This window comes from Cebus imitator, unplaced genomic scaffold (assembly GCF_001604975.1).
Source record: "Cebus imitator isolate Cc_AM_T3 unplaced genomic scaffold, Cebus_imitator-1.0 Scaffold10, whole genome shotgun sequence".
In the NCBI taxonomy this organism is placed as follows: domain Eukaryota; kingdom Metazoa; phylum Chordata; class Mammalia; order Primates; family Cebidae; genus Cebus; species Cebus imitator.
Genome location: NW_016107325.1, coordinates 12,645,785 through 12,668,665, shown reverse-complemented (window position 1 = coordinate 12,668,665; position 22,881 = coordinate 12,645,785). Strand labels below are relative to the sequence as shown.

General features: G+C 41.4%; 1 protein-coding gene and 1 long non-coding RNA gene across 2 annotated transcripts in view; one reads left to right on the top strand and one right to left on the bottom strand.

Annotated features, from left to right (window-relative positions):
- LOC108317842 (ceramide synthase 6) overlaps window positions 1-14,937 on the bottom strand; it is a 113,809-nt gene extending 98,872 nt beyond the window's left edge. Inside the window, exon 1 of the mRNA XM_017548546.1 lies at window positions 14,191-14,937. Coding sequence (XP_017404035.1) covers window positions 14,191-14,360 — 170 coding nt within the window. The 5' untranslated portion in view covers window positions 14,361-14,937. The remainder of the gene's footprint in view (window positions 1-14,190) is intronic.
- LOC119474150 overlaps window positions 14,818-22,881 on the top strand; it is a 103,709-nt gene continuing 95,645 nt past the window's right edge. The window contains exon 1 of the long non-coding RNA XR_005203445.1: window positions 14,818-14,896. This is a non-coding gene — a long non-coding RNA (uncharacterized LOC119474150). The remainder of the gene's footprint in view (window positions 14,897-22,881) is intronic.

Below are 22,881 nucleotides of genomic sequence, written 5' to 3'. Positions count from 1 at the left end.
AGAGTTGGCAGGGTCTCACTAGGTTGCTCAGGCTGTCTCAAACTCCCAGGCTCAACCAATCCTCCTGCCATAACCTCCCTAAGTGCTGGGATTACAGGCATGAGCCACCACCCTGACCTCAGGATGGGTTTAATAGGCTGAGCAGTCAAGTTGAGTGACCAGCTATTTCAATTTTCCCGGGACTGGCATTTCCTGAGAGTCTCAAATAAATCAGGATGAGATGGTTACTCTATAATGGCACTGCCAGGGTTCCAGATCAGCCAGGCTCTGCCAGGACCTGAGTGCGTGGCAGAGAGCAAGTTAGTTCACTCATCTTTTTAGGCTGCGTATCTTCATATCCAAAGTGGGAGGTGGAGTAGTATTTTATCTCTGCCAGTATTTCTCAAAGTGTGGTCTTCAGGTCATCTGTGCCATAAAACAGTGTCTGGCAGTGGTATTGCAAGCTGTGGGAGATGGGTAGGAAGAGTGTACCCTAATGGGGAGGAGTATTTTATCACTTCTATCAATTCTTTGTTTGTAATTGGCTTCACATGGTGCCAACAAAGACTAACTTTTAACCAATTTTTTAAAAATTCTCTATAGCTAATATACCACCTTACTGCATGTACCCAGAGCAGACCACTCCCACCATTCCCCACTTCAGGACACCACAACGAGCTTATAGATCTCTGAATGAGTAAGTTTCAATTTCCATTTTCAGTAGAAAGTCTATGACCCTAAATGATGACTGAATTAAAACAGAGGCAATTTTTGGTCATTTGTCATTATACAGCATTGTAGTTTCATCTTTGCCTTACTTCCTCATTTAATAGACAACCCACACCAAACGTCCTCTTTCATCACCCTAAGATGTCTCTAACAAGGCCCTAAGAAATGAGCAGGTTTGCTAAATTATTTACATAGCTAACTACTTGCAAATTATATTTAACTATGCAGAGCTGGAGAAGTGTGGATAGTTGAAAGCAGGTGCAAACTTCTTCTGAACTAATTTAGTCAGGCTAGGTTTGCCACATTCACACCAATGGAAGTTCCAATTTGGGGGTGCAGGTTTATTTCTTTTAAAGAAAAAAATATACAGCATATATTATTTTCAGTTAATTTTGAATGTTTCAATTTTCATAAATGTGATTCCAGTGTCACTAGATTGAATTTCTTTTCTCTTAAGGATCAAATTAAGATAATCTACTAGGCTTAAATTTCTGAAATAAATCAATAAATGTCTGTCTTGAGGCTGTCCTATTTCTGGGAGGCTCTTATTAGGAAAAATGTTTCTGAGCTGCCTAAATACTAATGTACACCCTCAGCAAAGTGGATTACATGAGTGTGAAGTGGACAAAGCCCCATCCTTCACTAAGCCGCTAGGGGTGTTTTCTGCCAACTACAAGAAGAAGAATCAAAATCTTCTTCAGAGGTAAAAAGATAGAGAAGGGGAAGATAATAGGGAAAGTAAAACTGTACACAGACAGCCCTAACGGGGGAAAAGGGGATCTATACAGAAATGGGGTCTATGGTAAATGTCTATAACGTAAAGGCAAGGCCAGTGAAGTCCTACTTCTGGATATAAGAGTTCCAACAAACACTCAGAAAGTAATTGAGAGTGTGTGTATGTGTGTGTGTGTGTGTGGGGGGGGACGGAGAGAGAGAGAGAGTGTGTGTGTGTGAGTGTGTATGTGTATGAATAAACCGGAAGAACAAGTAATCACTACTTCATTGAGCAAGGCATTGCCCTAAACAAACTGCATGTATTATCTCATTTAATCCTTGCAGCAACCCTATGAGTTTCAGATGAAAACCGAGCTTGCAGAAGTTAAGTAATTTGCCCCTAAGAGCTGTAGCTACCAAGTGGCAGAGTCAAAACACAGCACAGGTCTTAAGCCAATATAAACGCCAAACTTGATGTGTGCCATTACCAGTGGTCAAATACGCAATCAATTTTCCCTAGAGACTTGTGCAATCTATCATCAGGGCTAGACCAGGGTCAGTAAGCAGGTGGGGATACTTGCGTATCACTGAAAGGTAGCATCCAGAGAAAACTCCACCCAGAGGGAGAACATTTTTGGGAATGGAGGTACCTCTCCAACGGCACAGAAGCCAGAGCAGAGGCCAAACTCTCGGTGGCACACAGCAGCCCCCCACTTGCTTAACACTACACCACTAGAAATGGTTTTCCACAGGTCCCCAGTGTAAAATCCACATCATTATCTGTTGAGAAGAAAAGGCTTAAATGCATTCTCCTCCCTAAACAGGCACAGTGCTGAAAAGATTGGGGTTTTGATGCCTGTCTAAAACTCTAAATATTTACTCTTCAATAGAACAAATAAATCCTCCAGTTCCAGCATCAAATGTGTAAACAGGCCCTACTGCTTCCACAAGCTATACCCTGACCTCATATCCCCAGGCCCCCACACATATACCCATTTATTTTAGAAAATCAAATTATAGAGCAGCATTTCTAAAGTAGATACTAAATACTGTACTCTGGTATCAATTATTTTCTACACAATGTGTATTTTTAAGAACAGGGTTTCATTGAATCCCCTTATATACATTTTTGCAGAGAGTGCTCCATATTGCAAAGTAGGCATATTCTCCATTTTACAAGAGAGGACACCAAATGAGAGAATATAGTGTCCACTACTGCACAGGTGATAAAGGGCACTGTTTAAATTTAAACTTAAATTCTATAATCTTTCTGATATCCCACCCATTTTCCTTTCAATTCTAGCTAGAAATAAATATACAAGTCTGTTAATTACAATAGATACACAAAATAGCAACAGAATGTAAATGCACTGTTATCAAGTCTATTCATGCACTCAAAGATGTACACACACCCACTGACATACAAAGCCCTTTCAGTCTCCCATTTTCCACAATGCCCAAATGACTGATTGCTCCTTTCTCAATTTTCCTTCATTCAAGCTATTGTGTCCAAAACTGCCACTCTGCTTAAACTACCAAGTCACTTTATTCTGCTTTGAAATGGTGAGCTATTAAAACAAGATCTACAGAGCCACTTAGACTAGCTGGCAGCTTTTACTCTGATACTTGCCAAACTATGTCCCTGAACAAGACTTTAGATGGTTTTCTTAATACTCTCCCCCATTCTTCACCCTACGCTGCTCCTTTTCTTGCAAAAGTCTTCCCTGTGTCTTTAATAAAGGGTCTGTATCAGTAATAAGAAAGAAGGGAGGAAGACACGAAGGAAGCAGACAGGGGACAAGGGAGGGGGGAAGAGAGGAAAAGAAAGAGATTTACAATCTTAATCACAGCTTCAGCAGAGCAACAGTAGCTTTGTAACCTGAAAACCTCAACGATAAGATGTGACATTTATGTAGACAACGGCAAGTTACAAACAAATGTTATTCTTAGGTCACTGTGTGAAAAACGTTACCTAGTAAAGGAATGCATTTATCCTGCAATTAAAAACCATTTGTGTTTCTCTAACCCCATTCTTGTCAAAAGCAAGCCCCACAATAAAATTCTAAGTTATAATAATAAAAGCAAAAGCAGAAATAGAAGGCAGGAGTGGTCCAAGAGAAGTCCCCTTTAAAGACCAGTAGAGAGAAAAAAAGAAGTTCTCTTTTAAAACAAGAAAAAACAAAAACAGCACCGCCCAAAAGATTCTTACAGATGAATTACGGAAAGCAGTATTTTGTACAATGACCAAACATTAGAATAAACTTCAAAAACTACTGTTCAACAATATGTACCTGACTGCTTTCAATCAGATTGTTTTTATAACATGCAGCATTTAAGAAAAATCATCTTTAAATATTCAAGTGTTTATTTATTTGTAAAATGCATGGAAAACTAAACTGAAAGCTAGGGAGGAAGATGAAATCTGATCTTAACTTACCCACAGCTTCCATAGGATACACCTGTGGCCTAGGCTGCTAAGGAGAGTCTTATCCCATTATACTGGTTCGCTTTAAATGGATTGAGTACTTACCAGGATGCCTTTACTTTAATCCTACGGCTCCTCTAAAACTACGCAATGTGCTTTTCTAAAGACGCTCTGCTCTCCTCTTCTACACATGCAGCCAATTTACTAAGTTGTCATATTAACAAAAGGACTTGATATGTTCAGTTCTAGTGCCTTCTAAAAAAACAGGATACTTAAGTGCTCTCTGGGTTTAAAACCTCCCATCACTCCTCACCTCCCACCCACCCATGCCAGATAATTCTGGAAAGAAGAGATGCCCTCCTAGATTTGAAGGGAATTATGCAGTTAAAAAACAAACAAACAAACAAAAGCAGTGCTTGATGAAACTAACATAAACAGAGCTGGAATGTTTGTTCCTAACTAGAAAAACGGCAAGCCTAGAAAATGAACGCAGTTATTTCTAGTGATTTTTAAAGTCAGCAAATCTATTTTTTTAAATTGTGGTAAAATACACATAGCACAACACTTACCATCTTAATCTTTGTTTTTTTTGAGACAAAGCCTCGCTCTGTCACCCAGGCTGGCGTACAGCGGTATCATCTCAGCTCACTGCAACCTCCACCTCCTGGGTTCAAGCGATTTTCCTGCTTCAGCCTCCCTAGTAGCTGAGACTACAGGCATGTGCCACCACAACCAGCTAATTTTTTTTAATTTTTAGTAGAGATAGGGTTTCACTGTGTTAGCCAGAAAGGTCTGGATCTCCTGACCTTGTATCCACCAACCTCAGCCTCCCAAAGTGCTGGGATTACAGGTGTGAGCCACTGTGCCCAGCCCATCTTACCCATTTATAAGTGCACAGCTCTATGTCATTAAGTACATTCACATTGTTGTGCAACCAAGACCACCATCTAGAACTCTTTGCATCTTGCAAAGCTGAAACTCTGCATTGCTCTCCACCACCTGGCAACCATCACTCCACTACCTGTGTCTATGAATCTGACTACTCTAGGTACCTTACATAAGTAGGATCCTACATATTTTTTTTTTTTTTTTTTTTTTATTTTTTTTAAGAGACTTATTTCACTAAGCATAATGTCCTCAAGGCTTATTCATGCTGTAGAAGAATTTCCTTCCTTTTAAAAGATGAATAATATTCTACTGTATGTTGCTATGGTCTGAACGTTTGTATCCCCCTGAAATTCACATTGAAACCTAATAACTAAGTATGATGGTGTTAGGAGGTGGGGCCTGTGGGAGGTGATTGGGTCACAGGGGCTGAGCCCTCATAAATGGGATTAGTTCCATAAAGAAGCAGCCCCAGAGTGACCTTGCCCCTTCCGTGATGGGATAATACAGTGAGAAGATGCCATCTGTGACCCAGAAAGTGGACCCTCACCAGATAGTAAATCTCCTCACACCTTGATCTCAGACACCCCAGCCTCCAAAACTGTGCGCAATAAATTTATTTTGCTTATGAATTATCCAGTCTACAGTTTTTTTGTTGTACCAGCCCAAACAAATTGAAACATATGTATATGCCACATTTTGTCCAGTTGTTCATACATCAATAGACACTTGGGTTGCTACCACCTTTTGGCTATTGTAAATGATGAACATGGGTGTTCAAATAGATCTTTGAGACCCTGACTTCGAATCTTTTGGGTGTATATCCCTAGAGGTAAAATTGCTTTGTCATACGGCAATTCTATTTTTAATTTTTTGAGGAATCTCTATAGTGTTTTCCATCGCAATTGCACCATTTTACATTCCCACCAACAGTGCACAACAGATCCAATTTGTCCTCACCCTAGCCAACACTTGTTATTCTCTTGGGTTTTTTTTTGTTTTGTTTTATTTTGATAGCAGCCATCCTAATGGGTATCTCATAGTGGTTTTGATTTGTAGTTCCCAAGTGATTAGTCTAATAATAGTAAACCTTTTTTAGTTTGTTTTTTGACATGGGGACTCACTCTGTCGCTTAGACTGGAGTGGCGTGGTGCAATCTTTGCTAACTGCAATCTCAGCCTCCCAGGCTCAAGTGAGCCTCCCACCTCAGCCTCTCACAGTAAGTCATTTTTAAAAGTTCAGCAAGATAATATTTTAAAATTTAGATAATCTATTACAGGGGCAGAGTAATTTCTTTTTAAATTAGGCTCTATCCCTGTGTTTTCCCTGATAAAGACCCTTTCATTCTTGATGCCTCAGTCTTCCTCCCAGCCCTTTCTCTTTGCCTCACTCTCCATAATAAAGTATTAACATCAGTTACTTCATCATCCTCTTGAGTGTATCTTTTCCACTATTTAAAATCTGAGAAGCTTCCTTCCTGATGATGGTTACTTAGCTTGTGGGGAAGAATCAGGAGGAAGAAATAAACTTAAAAAAGGGTAAGGCCAGGTGTGGTGGCTTATGCCTGTAATTCCAGCCCTTTGGGAGGCCAAGGCGAGTGATCACTTGAGATCAAGAGTTCAAGACCAGCCTGGTCAACATGGTGAAACCCCATCTCTATTAAAAATATGTAATCCCAGCTACTTGGATGCCTGAGGCAGGAGAATCACTTGAACCTGGGAGACAGAGTTTGCCGTGAGCTGAGATCACACCACTGCACTCCAGCCTGAGGGACAGAGACCCTTGTCTCAAAACAACAACAACAACATAGACCATGACAAGACCACTCTGCATTAAAAAGAAATTTAAAAACCTGAAGGCCACCAATTTCTTTCAGAGAAAAGATAAAAACTGCATCTCCTCATCCCCATAGGAAAATATACCTGAATTCACAGAATATGAAATACCAATTATTAATAATTTGAAATCAGTTCATAAGTAATATAAGAACACACATTATAAGAGTAACATTTTTTTCAATTCAAAGCAAAAAATATTTTTTTTGTTTTGAGACAGAGTCTTGCTCTGGTGCCCAGATTGGAGTGCAGTGGTGTGATCTCAACTCACTGCAACCTCCACTTCCCAAGCTCAAGTGATCTCCAACCTCAGCCTCCCGAGCTAGGACTACAGGTGCTCAACATCGTACCTAGTTTTTATATATATATTTTAATAGAGACAGGGTTTTGCCATGTTGCCCAAGCTGGTCTCAAACTCTTGGGCTCAAGTGATCCATCCTCCTCAGCCTCCCAAAGTGCTGAGATTACAGGCATGAACCACTGTGCTCCGCCTCTAGATTTTCTTCAATGATGATAAACTATACTCTGATAAGGAAGTAAAAATGGGTATAATCTTTCTGGACAACAATTTGACAACTCGTATCTATCAAAAACACAAAAATATTTATCCTTCTGGGCTCAGAAATGCCACCTCTAGGAAACATTCCTTAGGAAATCAAAGAATTAAAAGACTTACGTAAATAAACTGGAAATGGTCTAAATATCCAACAAAAGTATGAACGCTGGTTAAGTAACTTATGGTATAACCATAGTATAGAATATAGTCATTAAAAATACTGTTGAATAGGTTCAATTACATGAAAAGTGTCCAGGTTATACCATTAAATGTCAAAAGGCTAAATATAAAACCATATATATACAATAGGATTTCATGATATTTACTTTAGGAGATCACCAAAATTATTAGATCAAGAAACTTAGTTCCAAATTCCTACATCACTATTTTAAGCTATATAAAGAGGTAAGTGTATTTTCTAAATTCTCAATCCTAAATTTCATCCATAAAATGGGGAAAAATTAGTTCCACCTTACAAGGCCTGGTGGGGGATTAAATAAAGTAAACCATGTAAAGTCATAAACTCATTAAAGAATAAATAGCAGTTGCTACTATTGTTTTCAAAATTTTAAAAGCTGTTCATTAAAAATGGCAGTCAGTCAACATCAAACAAAATAAATGGTAAGCACCAAGTCACAGCTTCAGACCAAACAATCGTCCACAGCATGACTAACAAGACACCCCCAAAAAACACTGCAAGAATCACCCTGACTGGCTACAGTGACTCACACCTGCAATCCTAGTGCTTTGGGAGGTCAAAATGGGAAGATCACTTGAGGCCAGGAGTTCAAGACCAGCCTGGACAACAAAGCAAGACCCCATCCCTACCAGAAAATAATTTTAAATGGTGGTACCCACCTGTATAGTCCTAGCTACTGGGAGGATGAAGCAGGAGCATTGTTTGAGCCTCAAGGCTGTAGTGAGCTAAAGTTACGTCACTGCTTCAAGCCTGGGCAATAGAGTGAGGCCCTGTCCCAAAAAACAATTAAATAAATAAATAAACAAATCACCCTTTTTTGTTCAGTCATGCCACAGTATAGGTGTCAATAAAGATTACGGTGTCAGGAAAGAGAAACAAACAAATAATAACAACAACAAAATCTTATGAAATCCTTTTTTAAAAGTGGCCAGGGGAAAGAAACCAAAGAATAAAATCTTAGGAATAAAGATTCTCAGGGCACTGCTAATATAAAAGGATCACTGTGCTATATCAGGCAATCCTATTTACTTTAAAAAAAAAAAAAAAGAAAAAGAAAAGAAAAATGGTTCCTAAGAAACATTAAGCAACACAACTAGTTGCTATCAAACAAAATCTGGAACCCCAGTATTCTGACTCAAAAGTATTTAAGGAATTAACTCATCAAAAGAAGAGAGGAAAAAAATAAAATTTTGAGAGTCCCGACTATGTAAGAAACAAATTAAAAATCTGGTTTCACCTGGTGATAGAGGAAGACATGTAAGTGTATGCATAACATTTGGAAATTTTACCATACAACATGGGCCTAGATTCTAGTGTTCACCAACAAGGTTTAATCAGGTTAGTAAAATACAAGAGGACAGCCTGAGGATGGTGCAGCGATGTCTGACAAAGCTATGGGACCCGTGTGCCAATGGAAGAAATTCCCATTTTCCTTCTGTTGCCACCTATCCTTCCCCATCACAGAAGGGCAACCACTTTTGAAACACCTTACAAACTAGGAATCTAAAGGAAAACTATCTAGCCCTGTCCACAGACAATTCAGGTATTTTCAACAGAGAACTCATAAGTGAACTCCACGTATTTATTTCATAATCCTAGATTACATTAAATCATGTGATAATTTAAAGTTACCTCACCTACCTCCTCCACCATTCTAAGGCACTGCCCCTTAAGAGGAATGTTACGCCTTCTACCCACAAATTAACCTAATACAACCTATTACAAACAGCCAAACTACTGCACTGTGTAAATCCAAACCTTTTATTTTACGAGATGAGAAAAGTGTACTAAATTCTGCAAAGAATGGCAAACCTCTGATTTCAGGTTGTTTTCCAACAAAACAACCACTGTTTTCCAACAAAACATCCATTCAACCCTCCTATCCCACTCAGAAACTACAGGAAGCTATTTACGTCTGTAGCCCACTCTTTTTTTTTTTTTTTTTTTTTTTTTGAGACAGGGTCTCACTCTGTTGCCCAGGCTACAGTGCAGTAGCACCATCACAGCTCAAGCTCACTGCAGCCTCGGCCATCGTGGGCTCATGTGATCTTCCTGCATAAGCCACCACACCTGGCCTGAAGCCCACCCTTGCCTCGCACACTAGTCTCTGGCAAAGCAGGTGTCCATAGTTTTAATGTGAATCATGCCATATCACTTAACAACCCAAATAAGGAACACTTACAGAGTTTAATATCCAGCACTGATTGCATGAGAAAACCATGGTTGTATGCAAGCTTTCAAACACTCTTTTAAAATACATCAGATCAGTCTCTTCATTACAAGAGGAACATTTAGGAACAAATTCCTTCGGTAATGAACCTCACCTGATACCTCACGTTTTCCTGGCAGTCATTCACTCACTACCCTCCTTTCCCGGTAAGTACCAGCAACCAGGAACACACTCTCAGACATTCTCTGTATCTCTCTCTCAACTGTCCTAGAGGGCATCACCCAAGGCTGCTAGACAATAAATCTATAAGAAAAAGCCTGCTAGCCAGACATTCCCTCTGACACAATTGCGACCCTGTTGTTTCCTGAAGGTTTGGGACAGCAGATCATTCTTGGACTGAGTGTGTGAAGCAAGACTTTGCTGTCAGCCTCCAGAAAGATGACACTCGTCACATCCTGGCATTTTGAGAGCCAACCTGGCAGGAATGAGCTTCTCAATCTTACCCAGTCATCACAAGAGATGCCAGGCCTACTTTGGGTTCTACCTAAAGGAGGTCTAAGGAAATGTAGCAATTGCTTTCTCTGTAGAATCTTTGTTGGTTATTCTGAAATACTGTAACATTTTGGAGCATAAATGATAAGGGCCCAAATGATTCTTTTGACTCAAAACACAACTGAAAAATACATGAAACAAAACTATTGACTATAATATATCTGTGGGGAAAAAAAAATCTCTTGGCCAGGTGCAGTGGCTTATCCCTGTAAGACCAGCACTTTGGGAGGCTGAGGTGGGTGGTTCACTTGAGCCTAGAAGTTCAAAACAAGCCTGGGAAACATAGGGAGACCCCATCTCTACAAAAATTACAAAAAATTAGCTAGGCATGGTGGCATGCACCTGTGGTCCCAACTACATAGTAGGCTGAGGTGGGAGGATTGCTTGAGCCCAGGAAGTGGAGGTTGCACCGAGCTATGATCATGCCACTGCACTCCAGCCTGGGTGATGGAGAAAGACTATGTCTCAAAAACAAAAAACAAAAAACAAAACAAAAAAAACCTTTATTCTAGGAGGACTTCTGCCTGGAAAAAAAAACAAAAAACAAAAAACAATGACATTCGGCCTGCTTCAAAGTTTCATCAGATAATAATTAGTAATCTTCAAACACAGAAGATCCACAAGAATTAAAGAATCGGGATGCTAAAAACAACCCTAAGTTACAAAGGCAGTTTGCCTCAACACATAAATGAAACAATAAACAGAGACAAATTAGGAGGCTGCCCCAGTGTAAGTTTGGACCAGAATTTGATTCCCGATCTACACTTTCTGTATCTCTCCTAAATCCACAGCATTAAAGTTATCATTTGTAACAATAGCTCAAAGAATTTTTATTTCTAAACAGAGATTCGGCACAATTTCCACATTTATAAATATCACAGCAAAACACATTTTTGAAAGAAGGAAGAAGTTCTTGAGAATGGCTTACTGAATCTAAAGAAGCATTAAATCAAGAAAATTCATCAAACAGCTGACAATGCTATATTATTATTAATAAATAACATTTTTTCTTTGTGATCAAGTTAATAACATAATGGTATACAATTTTTATTCTAAGGGAAACTGCCCAGTTAGGTTTAAAAACAAAACAAAACAAACAACAACAAAACAGATACCTTACTCTGTCAATCAAGTAGCCACTACAGTGGTCCTTCTGGTCCTTACTCAGAGGTAAGTATGATATAAAGGCTATGCTAAAAACCATCAAGCTTTGAGATCTTCAAACTCAGCCAAAAGTCATTGACTTTAGGCTGCTCCACTTTTTACCAACCATGCTGGGCTTCCACATTGCTGTCCATATGCTGTCATAAAGTGACATGTTCTGGCTACCAATGCCTCCACTGTCAACACCCCAATAGTGGGGATGAACAAAAAGACAGGGCTGTTTAACTGGACAAAGCCCAACTCAGCCAATTCTTTGATCTTTCTTTTTTTAGAGACAAATACCTAAGACTGAGAAGGCGGCATTCAAATTCACAGTTTTAGCCTCAACAAGGACATTACTGACTTCACTTAATGTAAAATAAAGATGTTGGATAATCAGGTATTTCTTAGGTATGTTCTCAGCTTTGAAATAAATGACAAAGCATAAGAGGGGAAGAATCTTAAGAGAATTATTCCTATTACAAAAGCATTTCATTCTACAAAGGGATTCACAACAGACTTTTAAAATCATGTTATACATTATAGAATACTGCAAAGGAAAAAGACGTATATATAATATGCTAGAAAGGGATTGAAAGTGAGTTGTAGCAGTGATAATATTAAATGGTTCTGTTTTATTGATTCAGGCCCTTGATGGATGCTACTGAGATGAAGGTCATAGGTTGGATCCCAGGATACGTCATTTAGGTTTGAGAAGAAGAGAAACCTACAGAACTTCTAACTCTAGATACAACTAAATTGTAGATTTTCAGAGAATTGAGAAGGTCTGAATGGTTAAAGACAGAGCTGTCACAGGAAGAAACAAAGCAGACAGTATTCCAAAAGTCAGTAGCATTCTATGACTTATGTGCCATATTGGATTATTATTCTGAACATTAACCATAAACTTTCACTTTCCATACAGGCCATTAAATCTCTTCTACTTAGATCAATGGCCTGAAGGAAACTGACCAACTCACTACATATCAATATGAAGACATTTGCTGTGACTGACAATTGAAAGCAGCTCACCCCTTTGTGTAAACTGTTAGTCAAGTCATGGGATTCTGGGGAAAAATTTTTAAAAAGAAAAAATGTTAGAAGAGGAAAAATGAACTTCCAGTTTTCAACTATATTAATGTTTATCTTTTTAAAGGCTGAGACAATCTAAGTACAAAACCATCTCCATTCTAACAAATTAATTTTTTTAAAACACAGTGAACAGCCTGGAATCAGCATAGAGAAGGAGGATGTCAGGAAATTTCAGCTTTTTGTGCACAGATCATGCTTTTGTTCTCCAACACATAAGACTGCACATCTCTTTCAAATGCATTAGCTGTATAAAAGTGAGCCCAGCCAGAATTTATCAGACACAATTTATCGGAATTCAGCAATTGTGTGTAGATCCCCTACTATGTGCCAACATAGAGCAACCTGCTATCCCTGAGTCTGCTTGTTTCTGGAAAGAATACAAAACAGAATAAGTTCATATTTTCTTTAACCAAACATTTGCTCTAAAGGTAACTCTACACCTGCAAACACACCCACTTTTTCACAGTGAGCCATAGCACTGCATGGGATCAATGACACATCTGTATTAGATTCCAATAATTTTAATATATGTCTTTAAGTCTGTTGCTTTGTGCATGTCAATTTCTGCAGGCCAACAGCTGACTTCATTTTCAAGCAACAATGTTGTCCAGTGAAAAATACACCTTCCTGAAACAAAAGATACTTTTTGTTCCCAAGAAGCTTTGTTGCTTCTTCCAGCAGCAAATGACTCAAAAGACACGCTCTGCCATCCTCAATAGTGGTTTTCAGGCCAAGAGGAACAGCAAATGAGGTACCAGCAAAAGCTTAAGAAACAAAACCAAGGTGAGTTAAGGGGCAGGGAAAAAAGGCGGAGTGGAAGTTAGAAATGGAATCTAAACTCCACTTGGTGATCTAAGAAATAGAGCCTTTACTGATGAATTGGGCAGAGGAAAGGTGGGAGGGGGTACAAGATAAGGGAAGACAATATTTTCTGTTACGGAAAAAAAAACAAAAACAAAAAACTGTGCTGCTATCCCGGTTTTCTTTCAGTAGCACCCAGAGACTACATGGCAAGCACAATCTAGTTTCGTGACGAAAACGGATTCCATGAGAATAACACAAGTTTCTATGTGATACAATGGAGATATCCAACCAAACCGAGGAACTATACAATTACATGACAATTCCTCAAAATTTTAAGTGCGTTCGGGTACCAAAAAAGAAGTTTATGATTATTCACAGGACACGGTTATTAGTTTAATATCACTAATTTGCAGGATATGCACCCGTCCTGTCATATCCTCTTTTAAAGAAACCGCTAATGACCTGAAATGCTATTAGCCCCTGTCTGCCAGGACTGTGGGCCTGACAGTCAGCGTCTCGGATAAAAACCAAACAGCGACCAGAAGTCAGGAAGTCCCTGGCGAATTCTTTTGAAGCACAGACCCTACAATTCCTGTGCCGGAGGCTAAAGATTGAAGTGTGTGCGGTTCCTCCTCCCTTCGGGCCGCGCGTCCGGAACGTTCCTGGCTGTCAGGTGGGTGGCGCGGGCCCGGCGGGAAGCCCTGCCCGGCCGCCTCGCGTGGCGCGCGACCGGAGAGGGGAGAGCCCCGCGGAGTACAGCGGGTCCCGAGGCCGGCCACCGCTCACCTTTGTTCGCCTGCCCTCGCCGGGAGAAGGAGAGAGCAGGGCCCAGGAGGAGGACAGGGGGCGACCCTAACGCTCTGAGGCTCCTCCCCGGCGCCCGAGAGGAAATCCGTGGCAAGCCAGACCCTCTCTGGCTCCCAGAAAGCCAGCCGGGCAGGGGGGTCAGCAACCCCTCTCCGAACACAAAGGTTGGGAGGCGTGAACGCGAGCGCTGGGGGCTCGGGGGCGTGCGCCACAGAGCACACGAGTGTGCGTGTGCGCGCGAGTGTGTGTGCGCGCGTGTGTGCGCAGGGGGAGGGGAGGAGGGGCTCCAGCCCTTCTTACCTCTCGAAGATGAGCCGCACCATGAAGATGCAGAAGGCGAGGGGAAAAGCGAGGTAGAGGTCCTCAGCCTGCGGGAAGGTGGCCTCCTCCGTGTTCTTCAGGTCCGCCCAAGTGACATTGTGCGGGAGCCAAAACCTCTCGTTCCAGAACCAGGCTAAGATCCCTGCCATCTTGCTTTGTCCACTCCTGTCCTGCGGCACCCGCAGCCCGCTGAGCTCTCCACCGCGCAGGGCGCCCAGGGATGCTCGCCCGGCTGGCCCCGAGCCTGTGCCGCCGCCGCCGCCGCCGCCGCTCCTGCCCGCAGCCGCCTCCTCCGCAGCCGCTGCTCTCGAAGGCTCGCGGCGAGCCCCGGTTCTCTCCTCCCTCTGGCCGCGCTGGGAAAAGGGGCCGCCTCGCCCGTCACATGGCAGCTCGGGCCGCCCGCCCTGATTGGCTAGTCTTCGCGTCAAGCAGCGAGGCACACACGCGGCCAACTAGCCCACGCCCGGAGGGAAGGGCTGCGCCCTAGGCGCAGGGGCACCGCTCCGGAGAGTGTCGCCTGCCCCGGCTGTCACCGCTCTCTCGCTTTGTGCTTACGGCGACGACCCGAAGTCGGCCCCCCAAATCCGCCCTAGCCTCCTGGCTTGCTCGCACATGCTCAGAACGCTGACTCCTGCCCCGCTCTGGTTTCCGGGCTCTCAGCCCTCTTCCTTGGCGCCCGGAGGCGGTAGGTCGGCAGGTACGGGCTGGGGCCGAGCTTCAGAACCAGCCCTGCTGGAGAGGACAGCAAAAGGAGAACTAGGGGGTAGAAAGTGCAAAGGAGGAAGTGGGAGGGAGAGGATCCTCCACTCCCGCGCTTGGAGAGGCAGGGTGAAAAATCAGGAACTGTGGCAGGATGGTTTGGCAAGAGCCTTGTGCCTCTGCCCCATGCCTGCCTTTCCCCAATCTTTGACTTTCTGGCCTCTTATACTACTACTTCTCATCAAAGTAGCTCCCCCAGGGAACAAGCCCCCCATGTTGATTTATGAGGTGGTACAAAAATTAGGCACTTAATTGCTATTTAATAATTGGTACTTGATGACAATAATGACGACGATGATAGCAACTGCAGCGTTCTGTAAAACCACCCTTCTCAACCAACCTCTCTGAAAAGGCTGCTAGGCCACATTTTGACCTTGCAGATTACATGAACCTCCACTCCACTCTGCTACTCGACAGGCTTCTTATTTCTGCCTTTTGAATCTGAAACCCTTAAGGCATAAGGCCTGTGAGGCCTAACCCAGGCACCTTCCCTCCCGCAATGCATTTCCCCATTGATACAGGAGCCATGTGTGAATTTGTTCCATGGCCCGTGTATACCTAGTTCTGGGGTATTTTTCTTCATTTTTCTCACATTTACTTTCTGCGTGGTGCTGCCAGTAAGCTATACTGAACCTTTCCAGTGGGCATATAACTGCATACACACGCACGTGCGCACACACACACACACACGAGTTTCTCTTAGTCTTCCTTCCTCTCTTTCCACCCTGTCTCTTGAAAGTGAAACTGAAGAATGGCCTGTACTGGTCCTTCCAATTTTTCTCCCCTCATTTTCATTTGAACTTCCATTTGGACATTTTGCCTCCTCTGCTGCATTGAAACTGCTCAAGGTCACCTGTGATCTTCATGCTGCTAAACACAAAGGTTAGTTCTTATCTTAGTTCAGGCTGCTTAGACTAGGTGGCTTAAACAGCAGAATTTATTCCTCACGGCTCTGGAGGCAGGGAAGTCCAAGATCAACGTGCAGGCAGATCCAGTGTCTGGCAAGGATCCTCTTCCTGTTTTGAAAATAGCTGTTTTCTTGTATACCCTCACATGACAGAGGGCACAGAAAGAGGAAGCAAGCTCTCCTGTATCTTCTTATAAGGGCACTAATCCCATTCCTGAAGGTTGTACCCTCGTTAGCTAATTACCCCCAAAAAACCCTATCTCTGAATACCATCACATTGGGAACTAGGATTTCAGCATATGAATTTTGAGTGGACACATTCAGTTAATGGCAGTTCACAACAGCTCCGTCAGTAGCATTTGGCCCAGTTGTCAGGTCCTCGGTGTTGAAACATTGTTGACTTGACTTCCAAAAACTTCACTCTTCTGGATTCCTTCCTCCCTCATGGCCACCTCTTCTCAGTCTCCTTCCTGATTACACCTCACTTTTCTAACCTCTAAAACTTGGAGCAGCCTCAGAGTCTGTCTTTGTCCTCTTCACTTTTCTATCTGAATGTATTCATTTGGTGATTTTATCTAGTCTCCTGGCTTTTAATGACATCTGTATGACCTCCAATGTCATGCTAATAGCTCCCATATTTATATCTCTAGCCATGAACTTTTTCCTGACTTTCTGACTCTTAAATCCACTGTCGATTTAACAACACCATTCAGATGTCTAAAAGCCATCTCATGGCCAAACTATTAATCTTCCCCTTAAAGCCTTTTCCTCCTATAGTCTTGATTCAAGCCAAAAATGTGGAGTCATTTTTTTCCCTTCTTTCTTTCTCTCGTACCACCTTTCTAATCCATCCCAGATGTCAGCACCATTTTAAAAACATAATCTCACCATCTGTCACCCACCTCCTCTGCTACCTTCTTGGTCCAAACAGCCAACATTTCTCATCCATGTTACCCCAGTAACCTCCCAACTTTCAGTTTCACCCTTTGCCCCTCTACAGTCTATTCTCAGCCAGTGTGATCCTGTGGAAATTTGTCAGATCACTCCTAGGGTGAAAACCCTGCTTCTTCTCCATCCCTCCCTAGTGAAATCCAAATTATTCCAATGACCTGTGATATTTGACTCCATATTAGCTCTGACTCATTTACTATTCCCTCTCCCTCACCCTGCCTGAGTCCACACTGACCACCCTGCCTTTCCCAGGACACACCAGCCATGCTTTAGAGCCTTAGAGCTTGCTTTTCTCTCTCACACAAATATCCATGTTTGTTCTTTCCTGTTGTCACTTTCTCTCCGAAGCCTTCCCTGGCCACCCTAGTTAATTTTCCTCCCTCTCTCCTCACCACCACTCCTCCCATCCTGCTTTGTTTTCCTCCGAGGCACCTACCACCATCAACACAAGATATATTGTACTTATATCTTCATTAATTGCCCACATACACGCACTAAATATAAGCTTCAGAAAGTTAAAAAATTTGTTTTTTATCAACTGTTCTATTCCTAGCACTTAAAAAACTGCCCAGCACCTAGTAGATAATCAATAAACTATTGAATAAATGAATCAACATTACTCCAACCCTAAAAAGTCTTCTCAGGGAGAAGAAAAAAATCTGAATAATTGTGTTAAATGTTTATATATCTGTGTTAGACTCGTGAAGAATAGCATGGGCATAAAGAAGGGATTGGTCAATTCTAGGGTGAGGGAGGTGAGGTATCATTGAAGTGAGTCTTCATTCGGGAGTAGAAGTCACCATCACCACTCCAGACCACGTGGCCAGCTGCTGAGTAACACTGGAACATGCCTTGGCACCAACTGCGTTCTCATAGGCCACAGGTAGAGGTTTGTTAAGACTTCTCACCACCTTTGTGGTCGAAAGTCATGTCACGGTGAACCTATCCTCTGGGAAGCCAGATTCTTCTGTGACTCCCTGTGGTTTCTCATGTCACTCCCTCCTGTATGACCTGATAGTACCTTGCCTCCTACCCCATGGTTTCTATGGTCTCTAGCAGCTCCTCCAGTTCACCAAGCATGTGTACTAGTGTTGGTGAGTTAATGCCCTAGGATCTGACTTTGATCTTGGGCAATGAAGACAATGGTACATTTTTATTCCTTTCTTTCCCACCCCTCAGACATACACAATGGCTTCAAACAGCCTCTCTGAAAATATCCCCTGGTACAAACCCATCATTTTATTTCAAGGTTGTGACCCACTGTGTAACTCACCCCCTTATATTTCCTCTCCTCTTTCTCATCTCACTCTCCTTTTCCTTCATTCCTGCTTCCCTGAAACTTAGAAGCTAAACTCATAGGAGAGCAAAAGATAATGTGGTTCTCCCATTCATCAAGTTTGAGAAGGTGGTGGGATTTCAGGAACATTTTGAAAGGTGAGTTTTGTTGGACAGTGGAAGGAGGCTTTAGTATTTTTTTAATGAATCTTGCACAAGTTCCTTTGTTTCTAAGAGCATGTTAATACCCTCCTGCATGATTTGTGCATCAACAGAACCTGTCTTGCCTCTGTCACTATTATGAGGCTCATATGAGATAACATATGAGAAAGTGCTTGTAAACTATTCCCCTCTATACCCATGTACAGTGCAGCAAACACCTCCTCATCTGTCTAGTAGAACTCCTCCAGCCAATGGCCCCTTCCTACCACCCTGCATCTAAATGTTTGCCCCAGAAGCATAATAGAGTAAAATATCATTCCAAATATGATCACATTTTATTGGTCCAGAGATGGATAATAGGCCCAAGATGGCAATAAAAGTCCTTTTTCAGGTGTTGTAAGTCAGGTCAAGACAGCCTTTCTCTGGATGCTTAGATTCAAGGATTCAAACTCAGAAGCTGTTGGCCCCCTTGCATCATTACAGAGCTAGAAAAAGTATAAGCTACTCTACAACAAGAGAGAAAAATAAAGCAGACCTGGAGAGTTAAAAGTAAGAGACACACAGAGAGTCCTTTTGGCACTGGAACTCCAGGTTCCATTTAATACCTAGGGACCACTGCCTTCTCTTCCTTAGATTCTATGAAACAGACGCATATCTTAATTCTGCTTTTGGGCTATGTTGCTGTTATTTCAGTTCCCAAAAGTCCCACTATCTAAGAAATTATTCTAAGAATAGATGTCTTTTTTTTTTCTTTTTAAGAGATGGGGGTTGTACTATGTTGCCCAGGCTGGCGTACAGTCCCACTACTGCTTAGCATGGGAGTTTTTATCTGCTCAGTTTCCAGTCTGGGCCAGTTCACTCCTCCTTAGGCAACCTGGTAATCCCCTGCTCCCAGGAGGTCACCATATTGATCCTGAATTTAGTGCAAACACCCAGTTGGCATAGTGCACTACAGCCCAGAACTTCTGGGCTCAAGCAGTTCTCCCACCTTAGCCTCCTTCCTGAGTAGCTGGACCACAGGTGCATACCACTGCACAGCAAGAGTATGCGTCCTTAACACTATCCTGAGCTCAGCTCAGGCCCTAAAGAAGTTAGTCACAGAAGAGGGATAGTATAGCATACCTCCAGAGAAAGCTACTTTGTAACTGTACAAGAAAGACTTCTAATTGTTGCCCCAGGAAACCAAAATACAAGTTATGCATCAGACTAATATGCAGCCCAGTGAGGAAGTAAGTAGCTGGTCAGTGAATAGAAGGGACAAGGCAAGAGAAAAGGTGAGCAAAAAAAAATGTGTTCAGTGGAGGTGACACCAACTAGACTGCATATTAGGAAAGCATGCTTTGTTTACGTAATAGAAAACATCACCTGAAAATACACCCTTATTTCCAAGCAACTTGGAAGTTGCCCGAAGTTTAGATGAATTTCCACTCTGGGTTGCGTAACACAAACGTATATAGTACTTGTTCTACAAAAAACATAAAAGCTATTTGGGGAGCAGAATCTGCTCACATGAAAAGCTAGAAAACAAAACATGCCAACACCACTGAAGATGGCCCTTGACAGTATGTGACAAGTATGCAGGTATTGCAGACAACAAGAGCTTTCTGCTCAAAGGAGGAAGGAGGCATTCGGTTTCGAAGGTATCAAGGGAACTTCAAGGAAGACGCAAAAATGGAATCAGACTTTAAAGAATGAGTAAGATTTAAGAAGGCATGATCAAAGATAGAAAGTGAGGAAGATTTGCCAAGGGACAAAATAAAACATTGCTGGCACTCCAGATTACAAATGGCCTTTAGAATGAGGCAAAGGAATACTTCTGTTTATTTAGTGAGAACTGTATTTTATGTCTGATCGTAGCAATAAGCATGATGCCTGGTACACAATACACGCTCAACTACTGTAGGTTTTAAAAATACATGCAAACAAAAGTTATTTGTTGCTTAAATCACAGGAGCGTATTAAAGGTAAGTGCTCAAACACACAATTCATTGATTTTAAAGGAACCTAGTTTTCACTGAGAATGATACGGAATATTGCTAAATGTTATTTGTACAGTTGTTTCTCATAAGTGTAAAACCTCCTTGCTGTGGTTGGCAAAACTGTCTTAAATCTACACTTATCTCTTGTGGTCCATGTGGTCTCTTGCGTTTTCATTTATACAATATTGAGTGGGAGGTGGGGAGGACTAGTTTGGGCAAGAAATAAGTAGGATTTATCCCTGCAATATGCAGATCACCCATAGTAGTGCAGAAAACACAGCATCTCCTGCCATCTTAAGATAAGATATGAGTATTTAACTCACAGCATTGGAGTTAGGCTGAGTTGAGGTCTGTAACCCAGACAAGAATTGAGTATACATTATTCCTGGAAGTTGCTCCCTCCTATCCTCACATTCTTTCATACAATCATGTCAGATGTTGAAGATTTTTCTCTTCCCTTCTTTATCTTGACAGTTTCTACCTCAGGAAAATCTTTTCCAATACTGACAGCCATCAATTTTTCTGGTATTACTAGCTAAACCAAATCACTGGCTAGATTTTCTGACTTCTCTCTAATAATCAAAATCTATTTAAATGTTAATGTTCCCCCTTGCAACTTTCTTCAGCCTACAATGTTGTGTTAGAATCCCATTAATATTTTAAGCAGGCCAAATGTGTTGCAAGACTACCAAAGAAAAATGAGAATCAGCTAGGTTGATCTAACTGGGGTCTGCCCAGTTAAATTCACCTTAGTTATATATCTGTAACCACCTGCTAGACATAATCAGCAATGATGGCATTCTCTGCATATACATATAAATAACTAGCATTTAGAGGGCAGGTGTCTTTTTCTGCTGCTATAACATAATACCACAGACTGTGTAATTTATCAAGAAAAGAAGTTTATTTGACTCATGGTTCTGGAAGCTAGGAAATCTAAGAGCATGCGCTGGCATCTGGTGAGGGTCATTCCATGGCAAAAGGCATTACATGACAAGCAAGTGCACATGAAAATTAGGAACCCACTTTTGGCAATAAATTACCCATGCCCAAGATAACAGCATTAATCCAATTGAGGGAAGAGCCCTCATGGCCTGTTCATCTCTTCAAGGTCCCATCTCTTAATACTGCCACAACGGCAATCAAATTTCCAACATATGAGCTTTTGGGGACGCATTCAGATTTATAAGCCAGAACGCCTAAGTTCTACTTTTCCATTATGCAAAGGTTTTTATAATCAAAGAGAAACAGGAAATCAACTAATCATATGGCTAATTTGTGGGAGGAGTCTCAGAATTCATTCATTCATTGAACAAAATATTTACAAAGCTCAATGCGAAGAGTTAAACATATAATACTGAACAAAAGAGACACAGTACCTGCTGTTTTAGATTGTATAGTCCAACCGAAATTCTATAAGAATATACATAGCTGAGGCAAAAGTATCTCCATTTCTAAGGTGTCTTCATTGCTTATATAATCTGATTGCTTATATAATCATACCAAAGGCTTACCCTGGCATTCCAGAACCTTTATTGCCTGCTGTCTCTACCTAGTGGCAGGTTTGCTTATAAGCCTAGATCTCAATTCTACCACACTTTTTTGGCTTTGCACACATGGCCTAGCCTCTTGCCCTGTTCTGCTACTACCAAAAATCTCCAATAACACAAACCAGAGTGTTTAAACATTGGGCAAAGTGCTAATACTTTAGGACATCTTCTGTCCTATATTTCTCCTCTTTTAGAAGGCAGAGGAAACAAGGAATGAAATGAAAAAATGGAGAAAGGACAAAGCAGGAGGCAGTTACTTTCAGACAGAAGCATGCTCAAAAGTTAGAGAAATTTAAAAAGCCAAAGAAATAAATCACTTTCTTCTTCATCCTATGTCAAGTCCTAAAGCATCCGAAAGGTCATATCGTAATATGTTGCTAGTTGCCTACAGGATCTCAGCGGGAAAAAAAAAAAAAAAATTAAAGGGTTCAGGCCATATAGTTGTATTGGCAGTACCTGTTATTTGCCAGCTTCCCCTCCGTGCACTTTGAACATTTCTGTGCTATATTTAATCATGAGAAGTTCAACATCAGAAATCACTCTGCACAATCTAAGAACCAATGATGCTAAATCAAAAGACTATGTTCTTCCTTTCCCTCAACAGTTGATACAGTTCAAGCTCATTCTCATATGTGGATCCAAGAGAGTAGAATCTCGAAGGCAACCTTCCCTTGCAGTAATTGTTCATCATTAATGATGCCTTCAGAGTGCATCTTAGGCAAATGTTTATATCTAAGTCTAAAATAATCATTACTGGCAATTATTCACATGTATGAAAGTAATCTCTACGTGGTCATATTTGAAAAGCACATATAATTTTTAAAGTCTTCCCCTAAAATTAAGAAAATATATTAAACTATGTAACAGCCAAACAGATTAGCCCACTTTCATTGTTAAATTAAATTCAATGAAGCATAGATGCTTTATTAGGAGAATCATATCGTAAATATGCCAAAGAATTAACTGATCTCATTTCATTGAACCTGAGACCCATAAACTGTGATACCTTGTGCTGCCCTAATTGCATGTGATGTTGTAAGCAGTCAACTCCATGTGATGGATGTGTCTAGGCTGAGATGTATCTATT